At 37.6% G+C, this 18,029-nt stretch overlaps 1 protein-coding gene across 11 annotated transcripts in view; it reads left to right on the top strand.

Moving 5' to 3' along the window:
- The window catches only part of msl-3 (male-specific lethal 3), a 110,336-nt gene that overhangs the window by 57,327 nt on the left and 34,980 nt on the right, over positions 1 to 18,029 (top strand). For all 11 annotated transcript variants that reach the window (XM_067091708.1, XM_067091703.1, XM_067091702.1 and 8 more), the window contains 2 exons: positions 2,974 to 3,116; positions 13,452 to 13,566. In XM_067091708.1, coding sequence (XP_066947809.1) covers positions 2,974 to 3,116; positions 13,452 to 13,566 — 258 coding nt within the window. The remainder of the gene's footprint in view (positions 1 to 2,973; positions 3,117 to 13,451; positions 13,567 to 18,029) is intronic.

Below are 18,029 nucleotides of genomic sequence, written 5' to 3'. Positions count from 1 at the left end.
TGCTGGAGTTGTTCTGCTATTTGTTGGTGTAGGTCCTTGAATTATTATTATTATATTATTATTCAGAAGGTTAACCCTTTTCTTATGGAACAAACCCAAAAATTCAAGCTTCCAAAGAATACAGTGTTCATTCAAAAGAAGTAACAGAAGGTAAGAAAAGATCAGTTATTAGAAAAACAAGCAAAGTAGCAAATAAATAAATGCATAAATAAAAATGTAAGTAAATTATTAAAATGCAGGTTGAATTGCTTAAGGGCAGGAATGCATTACATCTTTGCTTGAATTTCTGAAATTCCAATTGCGCGACAACCTCATGGAGGCTATTCCAGAGTCCAGTGGTGTGAGGGATAAAGGACCTCTAGAACTGAGAAGTTTGACTGTGAGGCACATTTACTGCATATTGGTGCTGCTGTTCAGCGAATTTGGTTGCTCTCAGCAGGAAAAGGGGATGAGGTATCGATTGTGAATGTAAAAGATCTGTTAAAATACAGCTTATGAAAAGTTGACAAACGAGACCATCCATCAGTGGTCCAAGTCATAACTGCTAATATTAGGAAACAGAAACTTTATCACCATCCACTTTCTCTAAAAGAGATAAATCTCTGGCAGAAGCAGACATCTACACCAGAGAACAGTATTCAAGTAAAAGAGGGACAAATACCTAAAACAGGTTGCATTGATTTTATTGCTGTTATAAATGTAGGAGGCCTTATGAACCGTACCTAATTTTTGTGCAGCAGTTGCTGAAACTTTCATAAGATGTTTCTCAAAAGTAAGATGAGAGTTAAAAGTTACACCTAGAATAGTTTAAGGTTCAGACTCATTCAGCAGAGTCCCATCCACCTAAAGGGGAGGTTGGGGTGGAAAATCTGTATGAAATCCGCTAATTAATAGTGTTTTCATTTTACTGGAATTCAGCCTCATACCCCAACGACTACACCATTCACTGATCTGGTCCGTGTTCCGATTGAAGCTGAGGGAAGCTTCATTTCTCATAAGTGGCGACTTTGCTACACCCACAAGTGTTGCATCATCAGCATATTGAACAATCTTGTTTTCCAGGCCAACAACAGTATCACCTGTATACACTAGAAATAACAGTGGACCAAGGACACTACCCTGTGGAACTCAGACTCAATAGGTCCTGGTTCACTAAAGGTCCCATCAACAGCAACTCGCTGCTGCCTATCTGTGAGGAAATCTTGAAGTAATCATAAAACATATTCACCCAATCCAAGATTCTGAAGTTTATAAATAAGTGCCTTGTGATTTACTGATTTGAAAATAGCACTAAAATCTATTTGAATTACTTTGCACTCAAAACCGTTGTCAAGGTTCTCTTGTAAATGGCATGTCAAGTTTAAAAGAGCATCTCAGGTACCTAACTGCTTTATATATGCATATTGGTTATCAGCTACCAATCCGTTATATTCCACATACTTATATAGTGGCTTAAAAATAAGTTTTTCAGCAACTTTGGAGAACACAGGGAGAATAGAAGTTGACCTGTAGCTGCTGGAGTCTGCAGATATGTCATTCTTTGAAAAGGCATTGTATTACTAAGCTTGCGCTCATCTGCAAAGATACTGCTTTGACATAAAAATCTATAAAATCTACTAATCTTGGGAGACAGCACACTAGAAACGTTTTTTTTTAAAAACAAAGGGAAGAACCCATCAGGATCTTCACCCCAGTTATCAAGATTATCAAGAATTTTCTTAACGTCCCTAGAGTGAAATACAAATTTGGTAAGAATAGGTTCAGGATGGCAAGTATCAGGGAAAGGGACATTTTCAGCTGATTGCTTAGCTTTAAAGGCTTGATAAAGCAGTTCAACCTTTTCCATAGGGCCAGTAACCAGTCTACCATTATCTGTTATTGGTGGAATGGAAGATGAGCCTGACCCGAAGATAGACAATGCTAATTTGCTCCACCACAGATGAGGCTGAGTAATTCCTTCAAGTTTCCTCTTCAAGGAATTATTGTAATTTCTGTGAGCTGTATGGTAAGTTCTATTTTCAGCATGACGAGACTCAACAAAAATGGTGTAATTTTCATTTGAACGATTTCGACTCCTTGTGTTGAATTTGGTCTGTTTGTCATAGTAAGCTCATCTACATGTATCATCAAACCATGGCTGGTCGTTTGTCCTGAATTTGATAACCTTTCCAGGAACGTGTCTTTTTAAAATAGCCATCAGCATTTCATTTAACTTCTTCTTGGGATCAGGATCTGATATAGCATCTGAAATGTTAGGTGTCTTATGAGCTTCACTAATGTGATCCTGATTGGCTCTAGATTTCAGCCAGACCATTTTTCTAATGGTGGCATTAGGAATACAGTGTACTGATTGAAAAATATGTCCATTTAAATGGCACAATGATCAGAAGTGCCTATATATTTGCAGGCCTTGGACTTGACAATAGCTGGAACATCTGTGAATATAAGGTCTAATCGATTACCAGAAATATGCTTAGATTCCTCAACTGGCTGGACAAAATCGAAGGATACACAGAACTCAAGAGCAGACTGGCCATGTTGATCTTTGGAATTTGAATTTAGCCACTCACTGTGCTTTGCATTGCAGTCTCCACAAATAATGAATGAAGCTTCTAAATCCTGTGACTTGTTCATACCAATCCTTTCCAAGAGACAGTCATATACATATAGAATCATTGATAATTGGATTGCGGTAGACAGAAAATATGTAAACATTGTATAATTTACCGAAAATTTTAAAACAAAGAACTTACACTGCAGTGCTGTTAAGTTGGAGGTGAGGCTAGGATTCTTGGTAGTTAAGTATTTTTAAATTTTTCAGAAAAACACACCACCTTTGAACCTGTTATTATGAATATTAGGGGGACTAAAGTAATTCTGTTGAACTGATATTTTCTCATCTAAGGTACAGGTGAATTTGGACTGTTGTTAAATTATCTGCAACTGTTCTGTAGTCATCTATTTTGCTAACAGGGAACCAGAGATAACACCAGATCTGTTACTGCAAGTTGAAGAACGGGATAATGAAGCAACACTGTCAAACAAGGAAGAAATGGAGACAGAAGAAATTAAACCAAAACAAGAGAAGGGTTCAAAAGAGGAAGAAAAAGCAAAGGGTAAGTCAGTTTGTGAGAAGTAATTTCTATGTGCATATATTATTTGCTAATTCTTTTGTTTAGCCGGTAGTGTATGTTCTGGAAAATGTATGTAGGGTCCTTGAACCAAGAAATTCTATTCTTCTCTCAAAGAAATCCATTATTGTTGAAATTATGTCAGCCATAGGGATGTACAGATGTAGTAGTACTATAACCAATTGCCCGTAATACCATATGGAAAAGTAACTTTGTGTTTGTTTGCACTAAGGTTATTTGTTTATTACCAAGCTTTATTTTAATAGAGCCACACAGGTTCCTGATTTACACCACCACCAGGCTCCTGTTACAAAACATAATAGTCATAACTATTGAATTTCCTATTGTTCCGACACGATATACAAACCGTAGGTCCTTTACATTAGGAATTACTTACAGTGAAGCTGGACACGGCCGTTAAACTCTTGAACAAGGTGGTTAGGGAGTAACTACCGCCAGGTAGGCAGGAATACCTGTCTGCCTGGATGTAAACATCCCAGTTTGCTTTCGGCCATCATGCGTTGTAGATGGGCTTTCGGATCTCTTTGCCTAACTGTAGTTAAGCTCTTTATTATCCCGGTGGGATCTTCCTGTATTTTGTGTATATATTGCATGTGTTTGATATTTGTGATAGCCTTGCATAAGCCGTCGTTCCCCTGCGTCTGTGTCTTGGGTTTAACCGCCAAGGGCGTATTTAGAGGGGTGTAACCGAGTGGTAATGCTTCTCTTCCAGTAGCCCTTTATTTAGATACTGAAGGCGTTCCCTTATACGTTTGGAGATATTAGGTGGGACATAATATCTTCCATTTGTTCCAGTCTTGTAAGAAGGCATCTCTTGCTGTTGCATGATTGTCCAAGTTGGGAGACACATACACTGGAAGTTTGTGATTCTCATATATGGAAAACAGGTCCACTTCCGGTTGTGGAAGCATGTTGGCTATTGTTTGAAAAGAGTGGTTGTCCAACATCCACTCTGTTGAGGCTGTCGTTTTCCTTGATAGAGGGTCTGCTATTACATTGAGAGACCCTGTGAGGTGAATTGCAGACAAGGGCCACTTCCTTGCTGGCACCATTCAAAGGATGGTTAGCATTACCATATTGAGAGTAGGTAAATGTGATCCCAACCTCTTGATGCAGGACATTGCAGTCATGTTGTCTAGAACCAACAAAATGTGCATTTCTTTTAGAGGTTTGAGATTTTTGAGAAACAAAAAGACAGCCATCAGCTCCAGGAAATTGCTATGGCATTTCCTCAGGGTAGCTGTCCATCTCCCTGCTACTTGATAATCCTCCCAGTATCCTCCCCAACCTGTCAGCGATGCATCTGTATGTATTGTCACTCGTACAGACGGAGGAGTCAGGGTGACCTGTTTCGCCAGAGACTCCTTCCTGGTTCAAGGCCGAAGTATCTCTCCAAATTTTTTATTCTTTTGATGAGGTTGGTCTCTAATCTTTTTTCTTGCATGCGATAGCCAAAATTTATTCACATATTTTTATTGCAATCTGGGTAGTGTTCATATTTTTTAGTTGCAGTCTGAGTATTGGGTCTATTACTGATGCAAACTGCAGCAGGCCCATCGTATGTTCTAATTGCTATCTGGAAACTCTGGGCTGTACAAGGAATGTTTTGAGGTCTTTCCTTATTCTGTTTTGAGCATTGATGGGGAGAGACAACTGGCCATGAAGAGAATCCCAAAACAGTCCCAGTCACTGAAAGTGTCTGCTGGGCTTGAGGCAGGATATTTTCCATTTTATTAGAAAGCCTTTTGACTGGAGTCTGTTGACCACTGCTCTTAGGTTTCTTAAACACTTTTCTTGTGGGTCCCCAGATTAACCAATCGTTTAGGTAGGCTATGAGTTGTATTCCATCTTGTCTGAGTTCTCGAACAACTACCGTTGTTAATTTTGTAAAAATTCTTGCGGCAATGCTTAGCCCAAAGGGCCTGACTTTGAATCTGTACTTATCTTTCCCTGTCCGGAACCCTAGGAAGGGGCGGGAGGGAACGGCAATAGGGACATGCCAGTATGAGTCTTTTATATCTATAGAAGCTGTTCAGGTCCCTTGTAGAATTAGTGAATGTACTTAGGCAACGATAGGTTGAGGACCACTCTTCATTCAGAGGAATCCTTTTTGAAGACACTGAGGAGATGTGTTTGATGGCGAATATACGCTTGTTTCTCTATGGCTCTCTTTAACAGAGCCTTCTGCACATAATCTTCCAGAGAGGGGTCTGGTTTTTGGAAGAAACCTTTTAAAGGAGGGGGGGGGGGAATGAGAGCATTTCCACCTCAACCCATTGACAATAATGCTGTCCCCCCAAGGGGAAGACTTCCATTGCCAGGGTGTCGTCGAAGCTGACCCCCCCAACCATACAGTTCCTATTGGGATCCACCTCTTCCTCTGCCTTTGCCCTTGATAGGCATTCCAGGTGTTGCTTTTCCTTTTCCCCTGTAGGAGTGTCTTTGGACCCAGTGAAAAGGATGTCCTTGCTGTTGTTGTTGTCCCTTTGTAGGGAGTTGTCCCTGCTGACCACCTAACTGTTTTTGAGGGAAACTTTTGCAGGTGACTGAAGGCTTATATGATTTTTGGTCATAGTGAGCCTTTTTTGGGTTTGGTAAAGGAAAGTTTCGGGTTTTTTATTTCATGAATTCCCCTTTTCCAAGGAGAGCGTACACTGTACAATTCAGTTGGTGGGCTTGCTTGTTAAGTTGAACCACAACAGAATCTTCAAACAGGTCCTTACAGAAGGTGTTAGAGTGTAATAATGAAGTCACATTGGAGAGTGACTTGTTGGAGCCCTCCAGTGTTTCCATTCGCACTTTTATGCGCCATTGTAGAAAGTCATAGATTGCTTCCCATAGGGTTCTCATAAGACTTTTGGCCACAACAACAAAAATTGTTCTGGAATCTGGAAGCCTTTTGGTGGCAACTTCCAGCAAGGTGGTAGAGGTTACAATACTAAGGAGGTGGATCCTAGCATGAAATTCTACCGAGGCTGTTCCCTCTGAGATTCTTCTCATAGGGGTCCCAAACTGTTGAGAAGCTATATCTAGAGGGAGCTTTTTCCTTCCAAAAGGGAGTTGGTTGCCCATTCCTTGGTGGAATTATTCAAGACTGTGATGACTGACAAATGGCTTTAATTTTGCTGTTGTCTCTTGTTTTCTAGTCCGTACAAAATTCTGAAAATCTGCCTTCACATGGTTAATTATTTTAACAGTGAAGGGACAGAAGGCTGGGGCTACTTGGCAAGCAATTTGGATCTTATGCAAAATAGCAGTAGAAATCCATTTTCCATTGACATGGTAAAGGGTGTCTTCTACAGGCAGTCCCCAGTTTACGATGGGGGTCCAGCTTACGACGTTCCAAGGTTACAACGCTTTTCAAATATATTCATCAGAAATTATTTCCCGGTTTACGACGCATGTTCTGGGGTTACGACACGTCATACGCCGATCTGACAGAAGAAATATGGCTCCAAAACGGCAGAACAATAAAAATTTAGTTTTTTTTTTATGAAAAACACAATAAAAATGCAGTTTACATCATTTTCAATACACCCAAAGCATTAAATTTCATGTGTAAAACTTCAATCATGATTTTTCTCTCATTAATTAGATACTTACCATCAGGAGAGAAAATGCACATTGCGGTATCTTGCCAAGGGTTATCAGTATCATCAGGGGTGAATATTGGGACCCCAATTATCTTTTCTAAAACTTTTTAGTCCATGTTGTCCATTTCCTGTTTGGGCAGAATTTGTGTCTACTCTTTCTTTTTGGTTACAGGATGAAGTATTTTTACACCTTGGGGTGTACAGGACTGACCTAATTTCCTTTTCGTAATCGTTATCATACCCCTTATATATTGCCGTTCCTGTAACCAGGACCAAATGTAGCAAACTGTGTACAGTGGACACCAGCCTATTCGTGGTTCTGGATTTGCAGCTTCCCCTTATTCACATTATTCCCAGAAAATTCACCTAGTCATGGTATTTTTCATAGGGAAATGCAGTATTCACAAATTACTGTATTTTCATATCATATTTGTGACTAAATGCCCCTTTTTGTGATAAAACTATTAAAATATTGAGGTATAAACATTTATAGAGGGTTTTGGGTGTTTTTAACTATCAAAATAGGCAGTTATAAACATTTTTGAGGGGGTTTTAAGAATTCACAGATCTTAGCTATTCATGGGGGCTAGAGGTACGCATCCCCCACCAATACCGTGGGTTTACTGTATCCCTTTTTTTTTGGAGCCTGCGCAATCTGACTTAGCTTCAGCAACTGAACTGTAACTGTCTGTTAACTAAGGGGGAGAAGTCCTGGGTGAATTACTACAGTATACCCCTCCGAGAATGTAGCCATTTCAGTCGGGGGGTTAGGTGGATCCTAGTACAGGCAGCCCTCGCTTATCGGCGGCATCGGTTAACGGCATTCTGTTTTTACAGCACTTGGCTCACAACATCGTTAACCAGATTTTTGGCGACGGTAAGTGATTTTCGGCATCGGTAAGTGGTTTATGCCGTTCGTAAGTGCTTAACGGCGCCAGTAAGTGGTTTATTGGCAGTTACGATGTCGTAAACTCAAATTTATTACCATAAATATCGGTGATTTTTGGTTAGCGGTGCTCGGCCAAGAACGGAACCTCTGCTGTATCCCTTATGGGGGAAAGATCTTCTTCAACATTTGATAGCTGCATGGGGGATAGATTTCTTTCTGGAAAGTTTCTCCCATGATTAGCTGAAATTTGTATCCCTGATCCTTCCATGTTCAGCAGGGCTATTTTAGTGGCAATGTCCATTGATATGGATGTCACCCTCACGTAAAGATTCCCCCACTTCCTCAGTTGGGTTAACCTGGTAGGTATTGGGGACTGATGTTTCTGGGTTTTGGCCCAAACACAGATCTTGTTCTGAAAAAGGTTAAAAATCTGCTGCTGGAGTTCTGCCAGAAAGATATAATCTCCCCTTCCTCACCCCTACTGAACCCTAGGGCCCATCGAGGCAGCTTAAAACAAGCTGTCTCATCCTTAAAACTTGCTGCCAGGAGCATACTACAAATTTTGCATATATCTGGTGACCAGCCAAATTTTCCTTGTTTTTTGCAAGGACTATGCTCATGGCAGGTGGTATGGGTCGTACCCACTAGTAAAAAGTGAACCGGGCAATCTGCTGCTGAACACTTAACCTGAGGGCCCTGCATAATGGCGGCCCTGTAGTGATATAAAACAAGTTTTTATTAGAAACTTGTTAGTACTAATTGTCTGTAATCCTTAAATAGATAGTATATTCGATATTACAGGCTAACTTGATTACAAGTCTGTAGCTGTATATTTTATTTACTAAATATATTTTATTTACTAAATTTTTTATGTGTTTAATATCTTTATTAGTTTAAACATACTAAGATTTAGGTTAATTTCGACACCAGTGTATAGCTGTACAGTATTACACTGTAAGTCCTTTTGCAAGGACTATGTGAAATTTAATTTTTGAATGTCATGCCATTCAGGCTAACTGCTATAAACTAATTTGTTTATTTAACCCAGGCTACTGTTTTATATGGCTTAGGTTAATGGTTCTAGGATAATTTACATTTAGACCAAGAATGGAGGATTACTTAAAAGGTTCTCACTTAACCTATTCTTGGCCACTGCCTAGTCTAGGCTTATTTAAATCATACTTCAAGCTATAAACTAAACAGGAAAAACCCTCTTATAATCTAATTTACTGTTTTATCTGGCCGAGATTACTCTTTTATCTGATGTATGGCCATTGCTGTATTTAATCTAACTACTCTTTAGGCTAATAATAGGATATTCCCTAAAGGGTTTCCTGCTTAATCTAGGTAGGCTACTACCTGTTCTAGGTTTATATCATCTTTAAGGATACAGGCTACATAAGAACCTCATTACTGTAATATGTAGCTACATGCCTGTCAGTTTACATAGTAAAATATGCCCACCTCTTAACCCTTTACTTCATTGAGTATGCCTGGACAACACCTGGAATGACTGAACTACCACTGTTACCATGAGGTGCTAGTCAGAGGGGTACATGGCCAAGTGAGGGTTCTTCTTCCTTTTGTGTGTGTCCAGTTAGCTACTGACCACAGCATTAAACATATGTAAACTGATGGATTGTTAGTAAAAAGTATTTAATATAATATAGTGCTTCAGTAATCTACTTATTAACCCTTACATATCTGTATAGTTATCACATCACTGAGGGCACATGAGCCCCGATGTGTCTGGGAGCGCTCGACAGTGCAAAAAAATAATTATTTCGAAAATTCAGCAAAAATAGAAATTTTATGCCAACAACGTTCATTTTGCTGTCCTTTTTTCTAAATGTTTATATTTTATGGTGGAATAGTCAGAATAAGAGTCCCAGCCCTCTAAATACAAAAAAATGTGAGTTATTTCACGACAAAAAAAAAAAAATCTTTACTTATTTTCATATTTTCATTCGTAACCCAAAAAACTATGAATGTCAGGCGAATTAATTATTTTTATGAGAAAGCCAACAAAATTCTCTAAATATCGACATATAAAAGAATGGAAAACGAATAAGTCCAGCTGGTGAAAAATTGATAGAAAAAGGGCAAGAAACAGAGCGCTCTGCCGGCGTATGGTGAGAATTATCGCTAGAAAAAGATTTTTTGAAGAGCCCTATCTCGGTTATTTTTCATAGAAATTACTTTGTAAATATACGAAAATGTAGAGGAAAATTTGAAGAATAAGTGTGAGAGTCAAGAAAAATGGCTTTGGTAACGGCAACAGTTTCATTTTGACGTTATAAGTTGATTGAAACGAAAAAAAATGTTACCGTTGTCAACATTATCGTTCGTAGCTCAAAAGCTATAACAGTTAGGCGAATGGATTATTTTTTATGAGAAAGCCAACAAAATTCTCTAAATATTGATATATAAAACAATGAAAAACGAATAAGTCCAGTTGGTGAAAAAATTTATAGAAAAGAGGGTAAGAAACAGAGCGATTTGCCCGGCGTATGGTGAGAATTATCGCTAGAAAAAAATTTTTTTTGAAGAGCCTTATCTCGGTTATTTTTCATAGAAATTACTTTGTAAATATACAAAAATGTAGAGGAAAAGTTGTAGAATAAAGTGAGAGTCAAGAAAAATGGCTTTGGTAACGGCAACAGTTTCATTTTGACGTTATAAATTGATTGAAACGAAAAAAAAATGTTACCGTTGTCAACATTATCATTCGTAGCTCAAAAGCTATAACAGTTAGGCGAATGGATTATTTTTATGAGAAAGCTAACAAAATTCTCTAAATATTGATATATAAAACAATGAAAAACGAATAAGTCCAGTTGGTGAAAAAATTTATAGAAAAGAGGGTAAGAAACAGAGCGATTTGCCCGGCGTATGGTGAGAATTATCGCTAGAAAAATTTTTTTTGAAGAGCCCTATCTCGGTTATTTTTCATAGAAATTACTTTGTAAATATACGAAAATGTAGAGGAAAAGTTGTAGAATAAAGTGAGAGTCAAGAAAATTGGCTTTGGTAATGGCAACAGTTTCATTTTGACGTTATAAATTGATTGAAACGAAAAAAAATGTTACCGTTGTCAACATTATCGTTTGTAGCTCAAAAGCTATAACAGTTAGGCGAATGGATTATTTTTTTATGAGAAAGCCAACAAAATTCTCTAAATATTGATATATAAAACAATGAAAAACGAATAAGTCCAGTTGGTGAAAAATTTATAGAAAAGAGGGTAAGAAACAGAGCGATTTGCCGGCGTATGGTGAGAATTATCGCTAGAAAAAGTTTTTTTGAAGAGCCCTATCTCGGTTATTTTTCATAGAAATTACTTTGTAAATATACGAAAATGTAGAGGAAAAGTTGTAGAATAAAGTGAGAGTTAAGAAAAATGGCTTTGGTAACGGCAACAGTTTCATTTTGACGTTATAATTTGATTGAAACGAAAAAATGTTACCGTTGTCAACATTATCGTTAAGTAGCTCAAAAGCTATAACAGTTAGGCGAATGAATAATTTTTATGAGAAAGCCAATAAAATTCCCAAAATATTGACATATAAAAAATGGAAAACGAATAAGTCCAGTTGGTGAAAAAATTGATAGAAAAGAGGGTGAGAAACAGAGAGCTCTGCCCGGCCTATGGTGAGAATTATCGCTAGAAAAATTTTTTTTTTTGAAGAGCCCTATCTCGGTTATTTTTCATAGAAATTACTTTGTAAATATACGAAAAAGTAGAGGAAAAGTTGAAGAATAAAGGGAAAGTCAAGAAAAATGGCTTTGGTAACGGCAACAGTTTCATTTTGACGTTATAAATTGATCGAAACGAAAAAAAAGTTACCGTTGTCAACATTATTGTTCGTAGCTCAAAAACTATAACAGTTAGTCGAATGAATTATTTTTTATGAGAAAGCCAAGAAAATTCTCTAAATATCGACATATAAAACAATGAAAAACGAATAAGTCCAGTTGGTGAAAAATTGATAGAAAAGTGGGTAAGAAACAGAGCGCGCCGCCAGGCATACGGTGAGAATTATCGCTAGACATTTTTTTTGAAGAGCTCTACCTCGGATTTTTTCATAGAAATTACTTTGTAAATATACAAAAATGTAGAGGAAAGGTTGAGGAATAAAGTGAGAGTCAAGAAAAATGGCTTTGGTAACAGCAACAGTTTCATTTTGACGTTAAAAGTTGTTAAAACGAAAAAAATGTTACCGTTGTCAACATTATCGTTCAGTAGCTCAAAAGCTATAACAGTTGGGTGAATTAATTATTTTTATGAGAAAGCCAACAAAATTCTCTAAATATCGATATATATGATAATGAAAAATGAGATTCAGAGCCCTGCCTAAAATCCAGACATCTCTTATGTGATGCACTAACAAATTTCCACTAGTTTTACCGTAAAAACTTTGCGAAAGCATGTTGGAAACTGTTCTCGATTGACGTCGCTGTATGTAAACAGCCACACGTGTTTACCCAGCCTCGTACGCATGGTCTCTGACAGAAGTGTGGCCTGCCAGGCCTGCGTGGGTGCGATCAGCTGATGTCATTGTGAGAATTTTACTACGCCATGGATTTGCGCATGCACAGTAGAGGAACTAAAAAATTTATAGAAAATAGAGGATACCAAACAGAGTGTTTCCAATAATGTAATCCTACATTTTATAAAAAAAAAATGTAAGATACGAGAGAGAAACGTGGGTAGGATCAGCTGATTTCATTGTGGGAAATTTACTATGCCAGGGAATTGCGCATGCGCAGTATAGGGACTGCTTGCCTGGCGTATCGATGCCTGAGTTACACGGTCCAAGGTATGCTTTAGCCTATGGAAACCACCAACTGTCCAAAAATAAAAAAAATTTACCCCTACCACACGTACGAAAAATGTCGGTAAATTTTACGTAAAATTACGTCAGTCAGACAAGAAGGGGGGTAGGGGGTTATTGCGTAATATTACGTCAATTGGACAGGAATGGGTTAAGATCTTTCCTTTGATATACAGCATGATTATCTTAAACATACTGAAATTTCAACATCTCAGCCTCATCCTTTATTTATGCACTAAGAGCCCTGTCCTTGGGTTTTGCACCCCATGTACAAATGATGCAGGTAGGAGATAGAAGGGGCACTCTAAGACAATTTTGCAGCTATTGAACTAAAACATGAAAAGAAATATTTTATTGCTAACTTTATTATTATTTATTTTAATGTCAAACTGCTGAACTTATTTTATTGTGCACTATGAACTGTGTCCCTAGGTTTGCACTCTAGGGACAGATGCTACAGATAGGTAGGGGAATTTGTACTCAGATTAGTATTACAACTAAACTAATATCCTAAAACATGAAAAGAAACATCTTAATGCTGACAGAGTCATTTAGTTCAGATGTGGACTCATGATGCTGGTGTTAGTGATAGCTCTTCTGTGCTTGAAAGTTTAGGTAAACTAAAATATAATGAAGAGTGATTTGTAGATTATTTCTGAAATGTTAGTTCAAAAGTAAATCTTAAAAAGTTGTTTTGATTAGAGATCATGTATCTTTTTATTTTTACTTATGCTTTCCATTTACAAGTTATTTTTTATTGAATAAAAAAGTGTTGTTTCTGTGGATTATCACATAATGAATAGTGTCAGGAAGCATGTTTTTAAAAGTTAAGATTTTTGCACTGCAGCAAAAACATTAATTCCCCATTAAGATAAAGCATTTTCATTAACAATTTAAATTGAATTAAAAAAATATTTTCTTCGATATACAGAAGGAAACGTAGATTTTTTCATAATGGCTTATAATTATTTTTACCTTCCAGGGAATGAAGGGACTGGCCGGCGCCAGCTAAGATCAAAGCGACCTCTTTCAGGAGAGTCAAGCAGTACAACAGAAAAAGACAAAAATCCTTCATCCCTGCCTCCACCTCAGACATGGTAGGTTTAATAACCTTAATCCTCCCAGCGAAGGACTGCCTTGTAAAAGTCCAATGACTTCGACATGGTATATTCTTTAATAGTGTTAATACCCTGTATTAGTTTGTTTGGAGACTGAAAACCCATTTCACAGATGTAATTAGGTGTGCCTGCTCACTTTTCCAGACACCCTCAAAAGAAGACTCCAGCTTGGTTATGTGCACGACCAGGCTCATAAGCACCTTTAGCAGCAGAAAATGGTCATTCCAAGTTTGTCTGACAGAATAAACAAACAATATGGCTTTGCTCCCCAAAACTTGACCAATTCTTGCTTTTCCCTAATCTTGCTCGTTTTTGTTTCAGCCTAAATTTACCCTTCATTTCCTTATTTTGGTGAGGGTTTGGTCTTAATTACCTGTAATCTTGGAAACTGCAGTTATAGATAAGTTTAATAATAGCTGCTTATTTGAACTTCTTGTTGAGTCTCACTTACTGATGCTAATGGTACTTTGGACAGCAGTTCTGCTCACCTGTATGATGTTAATCTTTGTTTCAACACAAATCCAATTAATTTGCTTATGCCCAATCATGGGGTCCACCAGCTGCAGACATACTGTATTCCACAGGAACAAAAGAAAAAGAACAACCCAGTTGGCCAGGTTCACATCGAAGAACCACAGCAGACCCTGCGATAAGTTATTCATCTTTGATCCTAGTTAAGGAACACAGCTATTCAGTGTTCCCAGAATTTATGTATTGATTCATCATAGTTCGTGGATATCAATTATTCCTTCTCATTATTTAACTTTTGCTGTCTTCCATTCCCTTTTTGTAATGGATTCAGTAATAAAAAATATATTTTTCTGATCATAAATGTTACTTGTAGTGAGAAGGCAACTGGCTGCGATGCTATTTACGTACTGTTCAGCTGCTTTGAACAGCTGTCAGTTCAGTATTATCTGTTGAAAACTTAGCTTATTTTTTAGGGAGTCCCAATTTCTTTATCCCATTTTGGTTAGGGATTCATGAATTAGTTGTATATAATGTTTTCACTCAGTAATATCCCCTTAAGACTTAAGTACAGTAATTATTTGTCAGTTTTAGTGTATGTAATGTCAGATGTTTTGTCATGTTAAGAATTAATTGAGTTTTTTATTATATTTCCGTCATAATTTTGGCTTAGGTCAACATATGATATTCTTTATCATTAATATAGCGATGGTATTCAGTTTTATTATTACGGTCATCATTTATAAATATTCAACATTGCTCAACCCCTGTAGGGGGTTAGTGCCACCAGTGCATCTCATGTGGGGCACTGTAGGCATTGCTTAAAGTTCTTTGCAGCATGCGTTTGCCCCCTAGCTGCAACCCCTTTTGTTTCGTTTACTGTACCTCCTTTCATATTCTCTTTCTTTGGTCTTACTTTCCACCCTTTCCTAACAGTTGATTCATAGTGCAACTGCTAGGTTTTACGCTTGTTACGCCTTTCAAACCTTTTACTGTCAATTTCCATTTCAGTGCTGAATGACCTCATAGGTCCCAGTGCTTGGCCTTTGGCCTAAATATCACATTCAAATATTCAAAAACATTGCCCGAAGATGTAGTAGTGCTTGTGGTAAGCAGTGCCAGAATTTTATGGTGAACCTAGGAAAGATCCCATTAGTTGTTCAGTACTTGTAGGGGTCAAGCGTAACAAACTAACTTGTGAATTGTGTATGAGATTTAAGAAAGGTGGTGGTTTGGGTGTGTCATCTTTTTAATCCTGTAAAACCCTTCAGGTTCAACAGGATTAGATTTATCATGGGTGTGTCTATGCTTAGTAAGCAGAAAAGCTATCTATGTAACTCCATCTAGAAGCATATGGAAGGAAGTCTATTCAAATTACTAGATAATTTGCCAGAGGATATGGATCCTTTGAATAGTGAGGATATACTGTATTTCCTGGAATTGAAATAATTCTCAGAAATTTACCAAGCATCCAAGAGGCCGAATGTAACATTTTTCACAGACCTAACCCCCAGAGAAAGATTATCTTTGCTAGACAGTAGTCAGAACTCCTGTATATAACCTTTGAATAATGAGTATAAATTGTACATAGTTAAAGTAGCAAATAAAAATATCGTAAAACAAAAAATATTGTAACAGAGTCATTCCTGTACTGTATGGGCAAATCTTACAGTAAGTAGCAAGACCATCATAATCTAACATGTTCATGTGTTACTTTAACAAATGGTAACAGTGTGCAAATATTACTATAATTAGATTGTTGTAATCAAACATGCTCATATGTTACTTTAAAAAATTGTAACTGCAGATATTTTCAGGTTTCAAAGATTAAATTTTCTGGCAATATTTGTGTTGTGTGGAATTTAATCTTTATTCTTTATTTATAATATTTGTGTTGTATGAGTTTTGATCTTTATTCTGTTTCTATTTTGTTCTATTTGGGATGTCATTTTTGTGTGGTGCTTCTATAAAGTGTAACTGTGCAATAAAATGTTATTCTGTATTTCTAATTTGTTCCAGCGAGAATACTAACCTGTGCTTTCATTAATGGAGTCATTTGCGTAGGGCACACTTCGGCTGTCTTGACTCAACAAAATCCTAACACCTGGGCCGGTGGCCTGACCCGACCTCGTGAAGCCCCTTTTATTGTGATCTCGGCTGTCGGTGCATCCGATTGTCTTCAACTCCCATTTTTGTTGCTGAGTTTCCTTGTGCGCACCATTACCTTTATTGCCTTGTTGATTGTGATTATTTCCCTTCCAGTAGCCATATTTTTGTTTGTTGCACGTGTAGTGCATTTTTTTGGGGGGCAAGGAGTCTTTTGTGTCTTTTCTCTGTGGTGTGCTAAGCGAAGAGGTTGACTTCTTTGTCTTTTGGTGTTCAAAATTTTTGCATGTCAAAATTGGGGTGTTTTTCAAGGTCAGAGCTGCTTCATCAGTGTCAGGAAATATGGTAATTTTGACACTACAGTGAAAGAGATGTATCTTTCTGGAGACTGCTACAGTCTGCTACGATGGCAGCAATGCTTGCCCTACCAACAGTAATTACCTTGTGAGCAGAGCCAGTAGTAAACTGTTGTCTTTGTCCCATCATCATTAGCTCAGATATCAGGAGAGAAAATAACCAGTATCATATTTCTCATTAGACACTACTGTTAAAAACTTGAATTTTTTGGAGTTACAGGCTATTACTTCAGTGTCATGATAATCATTTAGCAGTAGCACTTAGAGTGGTGATGATGGCAATACTTCGTCATCAATTTCTATGAAACCAAATGAAGCTGCAAACGTAAAATCTCACCATTCTGTTGAGCAAGACTCACTCACACATGTAACCTCCAAGAGTGGCAATAGCAGGAGCGGCCCAGTTTTTAGTGAAGAATGTAATAAAGATGTGTGCTCTGCTTTTGCAATAGGCTCAGCTCAGTAGTTCGCAAGTGCTGTAGCACTTTCCTTATAGCAGTAGTCGGTACTCCCTTTTACCAGTAGTAGGTGAGAAGCATAACATTTCTCGCACGGTAGACTTGATGGGGAGCTGTGACTGGACCATAATTTTTATGTATTATACATTGGAAATTTAGTGTGGACAGGGATAACAGAACTCATTCATCATCCATTATGAGTTTGGCTCTGCATTTTGCCTTCAAAGCTGAAGCAACATTGAAACCCACACTGAAAATCACAGGCTCAGACTTTAGTTCTAAAAGGGCAAGATTTGGCTCTGACTGGAGGATATAAATGTGATGAAGCTTCTTTAAAAGAAGAACTATTATGGATTTGTGAATCCTTTTGATTTAAGAGAAGAGTTAAAAGACCCCTAAAGTAGCATCTACATCTGAACCCAGATCTAGACCGGAGTCTAAGGAAGTTGCTTGAGTTTCAATCTTCTTACTGCAATGACAGTTGGAGTAATCTTACTGAACCTTAAGGATCATATTAAAGGAAAAGGATTGAAACTAAGCTGTAATAATCCATACTGATTCCAAAAACAGTCTCTCTACCTGATCTATGATCAAGATCAGCTGCAAGGGGGCCCAGTTCTTATACCCTATCCAGTCAACTTCTTAAAATTGAAGCTTTGTCTAAAGACCCAATTTCCTGATTACCTAGACCTTCAGTAGTTCTCTCTCCAGCTGAAGTCAGCTCCAGAGAAAGTCTTGCTGGAAAAGCTAATCTTGTATTATTGTCAAGAATTGGTTCTGGTTGCTGCAAGTAAGTGTCTGGTGAGGCTGTCAGAAGTCTAGAAAATTTAGACAATGGCAGGAGGCCAATAGCTTTGCTTAATTGAGCATCAGTCTTCAATACTGATATTATATCATATGTACTGACTAACTTTTTGTAAAAAGATGCAGTATTGAAAGCTCTCTCTAATATGCTCTGTGCCTCAGATTTTGAGAGCTTCAGAACCTCAAATACCATGGAATAGTATTTTTGTTCTCTAGACATAGTGAAAGAGCTCAGAGAGAGGTTAAGTTG

The sequence above is a fragment of the Macrobrachium rosenbergii genome, chromosome 48 (assembly GCF_040412425.1).
Source record: "Macrobrachium rosenbergii isolate ZJJX-2024 chromosome 48, ASM4041242v1, whole genome shotgun sequence".
In the NCBI taxonomy this organism is placed as follows: domain Eukaryota; kingdom Metazoa; phylum Arthropoda; class Malacostraca; order Decapoda; family Palaemonidae; genus Macrobrachium; species Macrobrachium rosenbergii.
The sequence above is the reverse complement of the archived record's forward strand: the minus strand, read 5'-3'. Positions and strand labels throughout refer to the sequence as shown.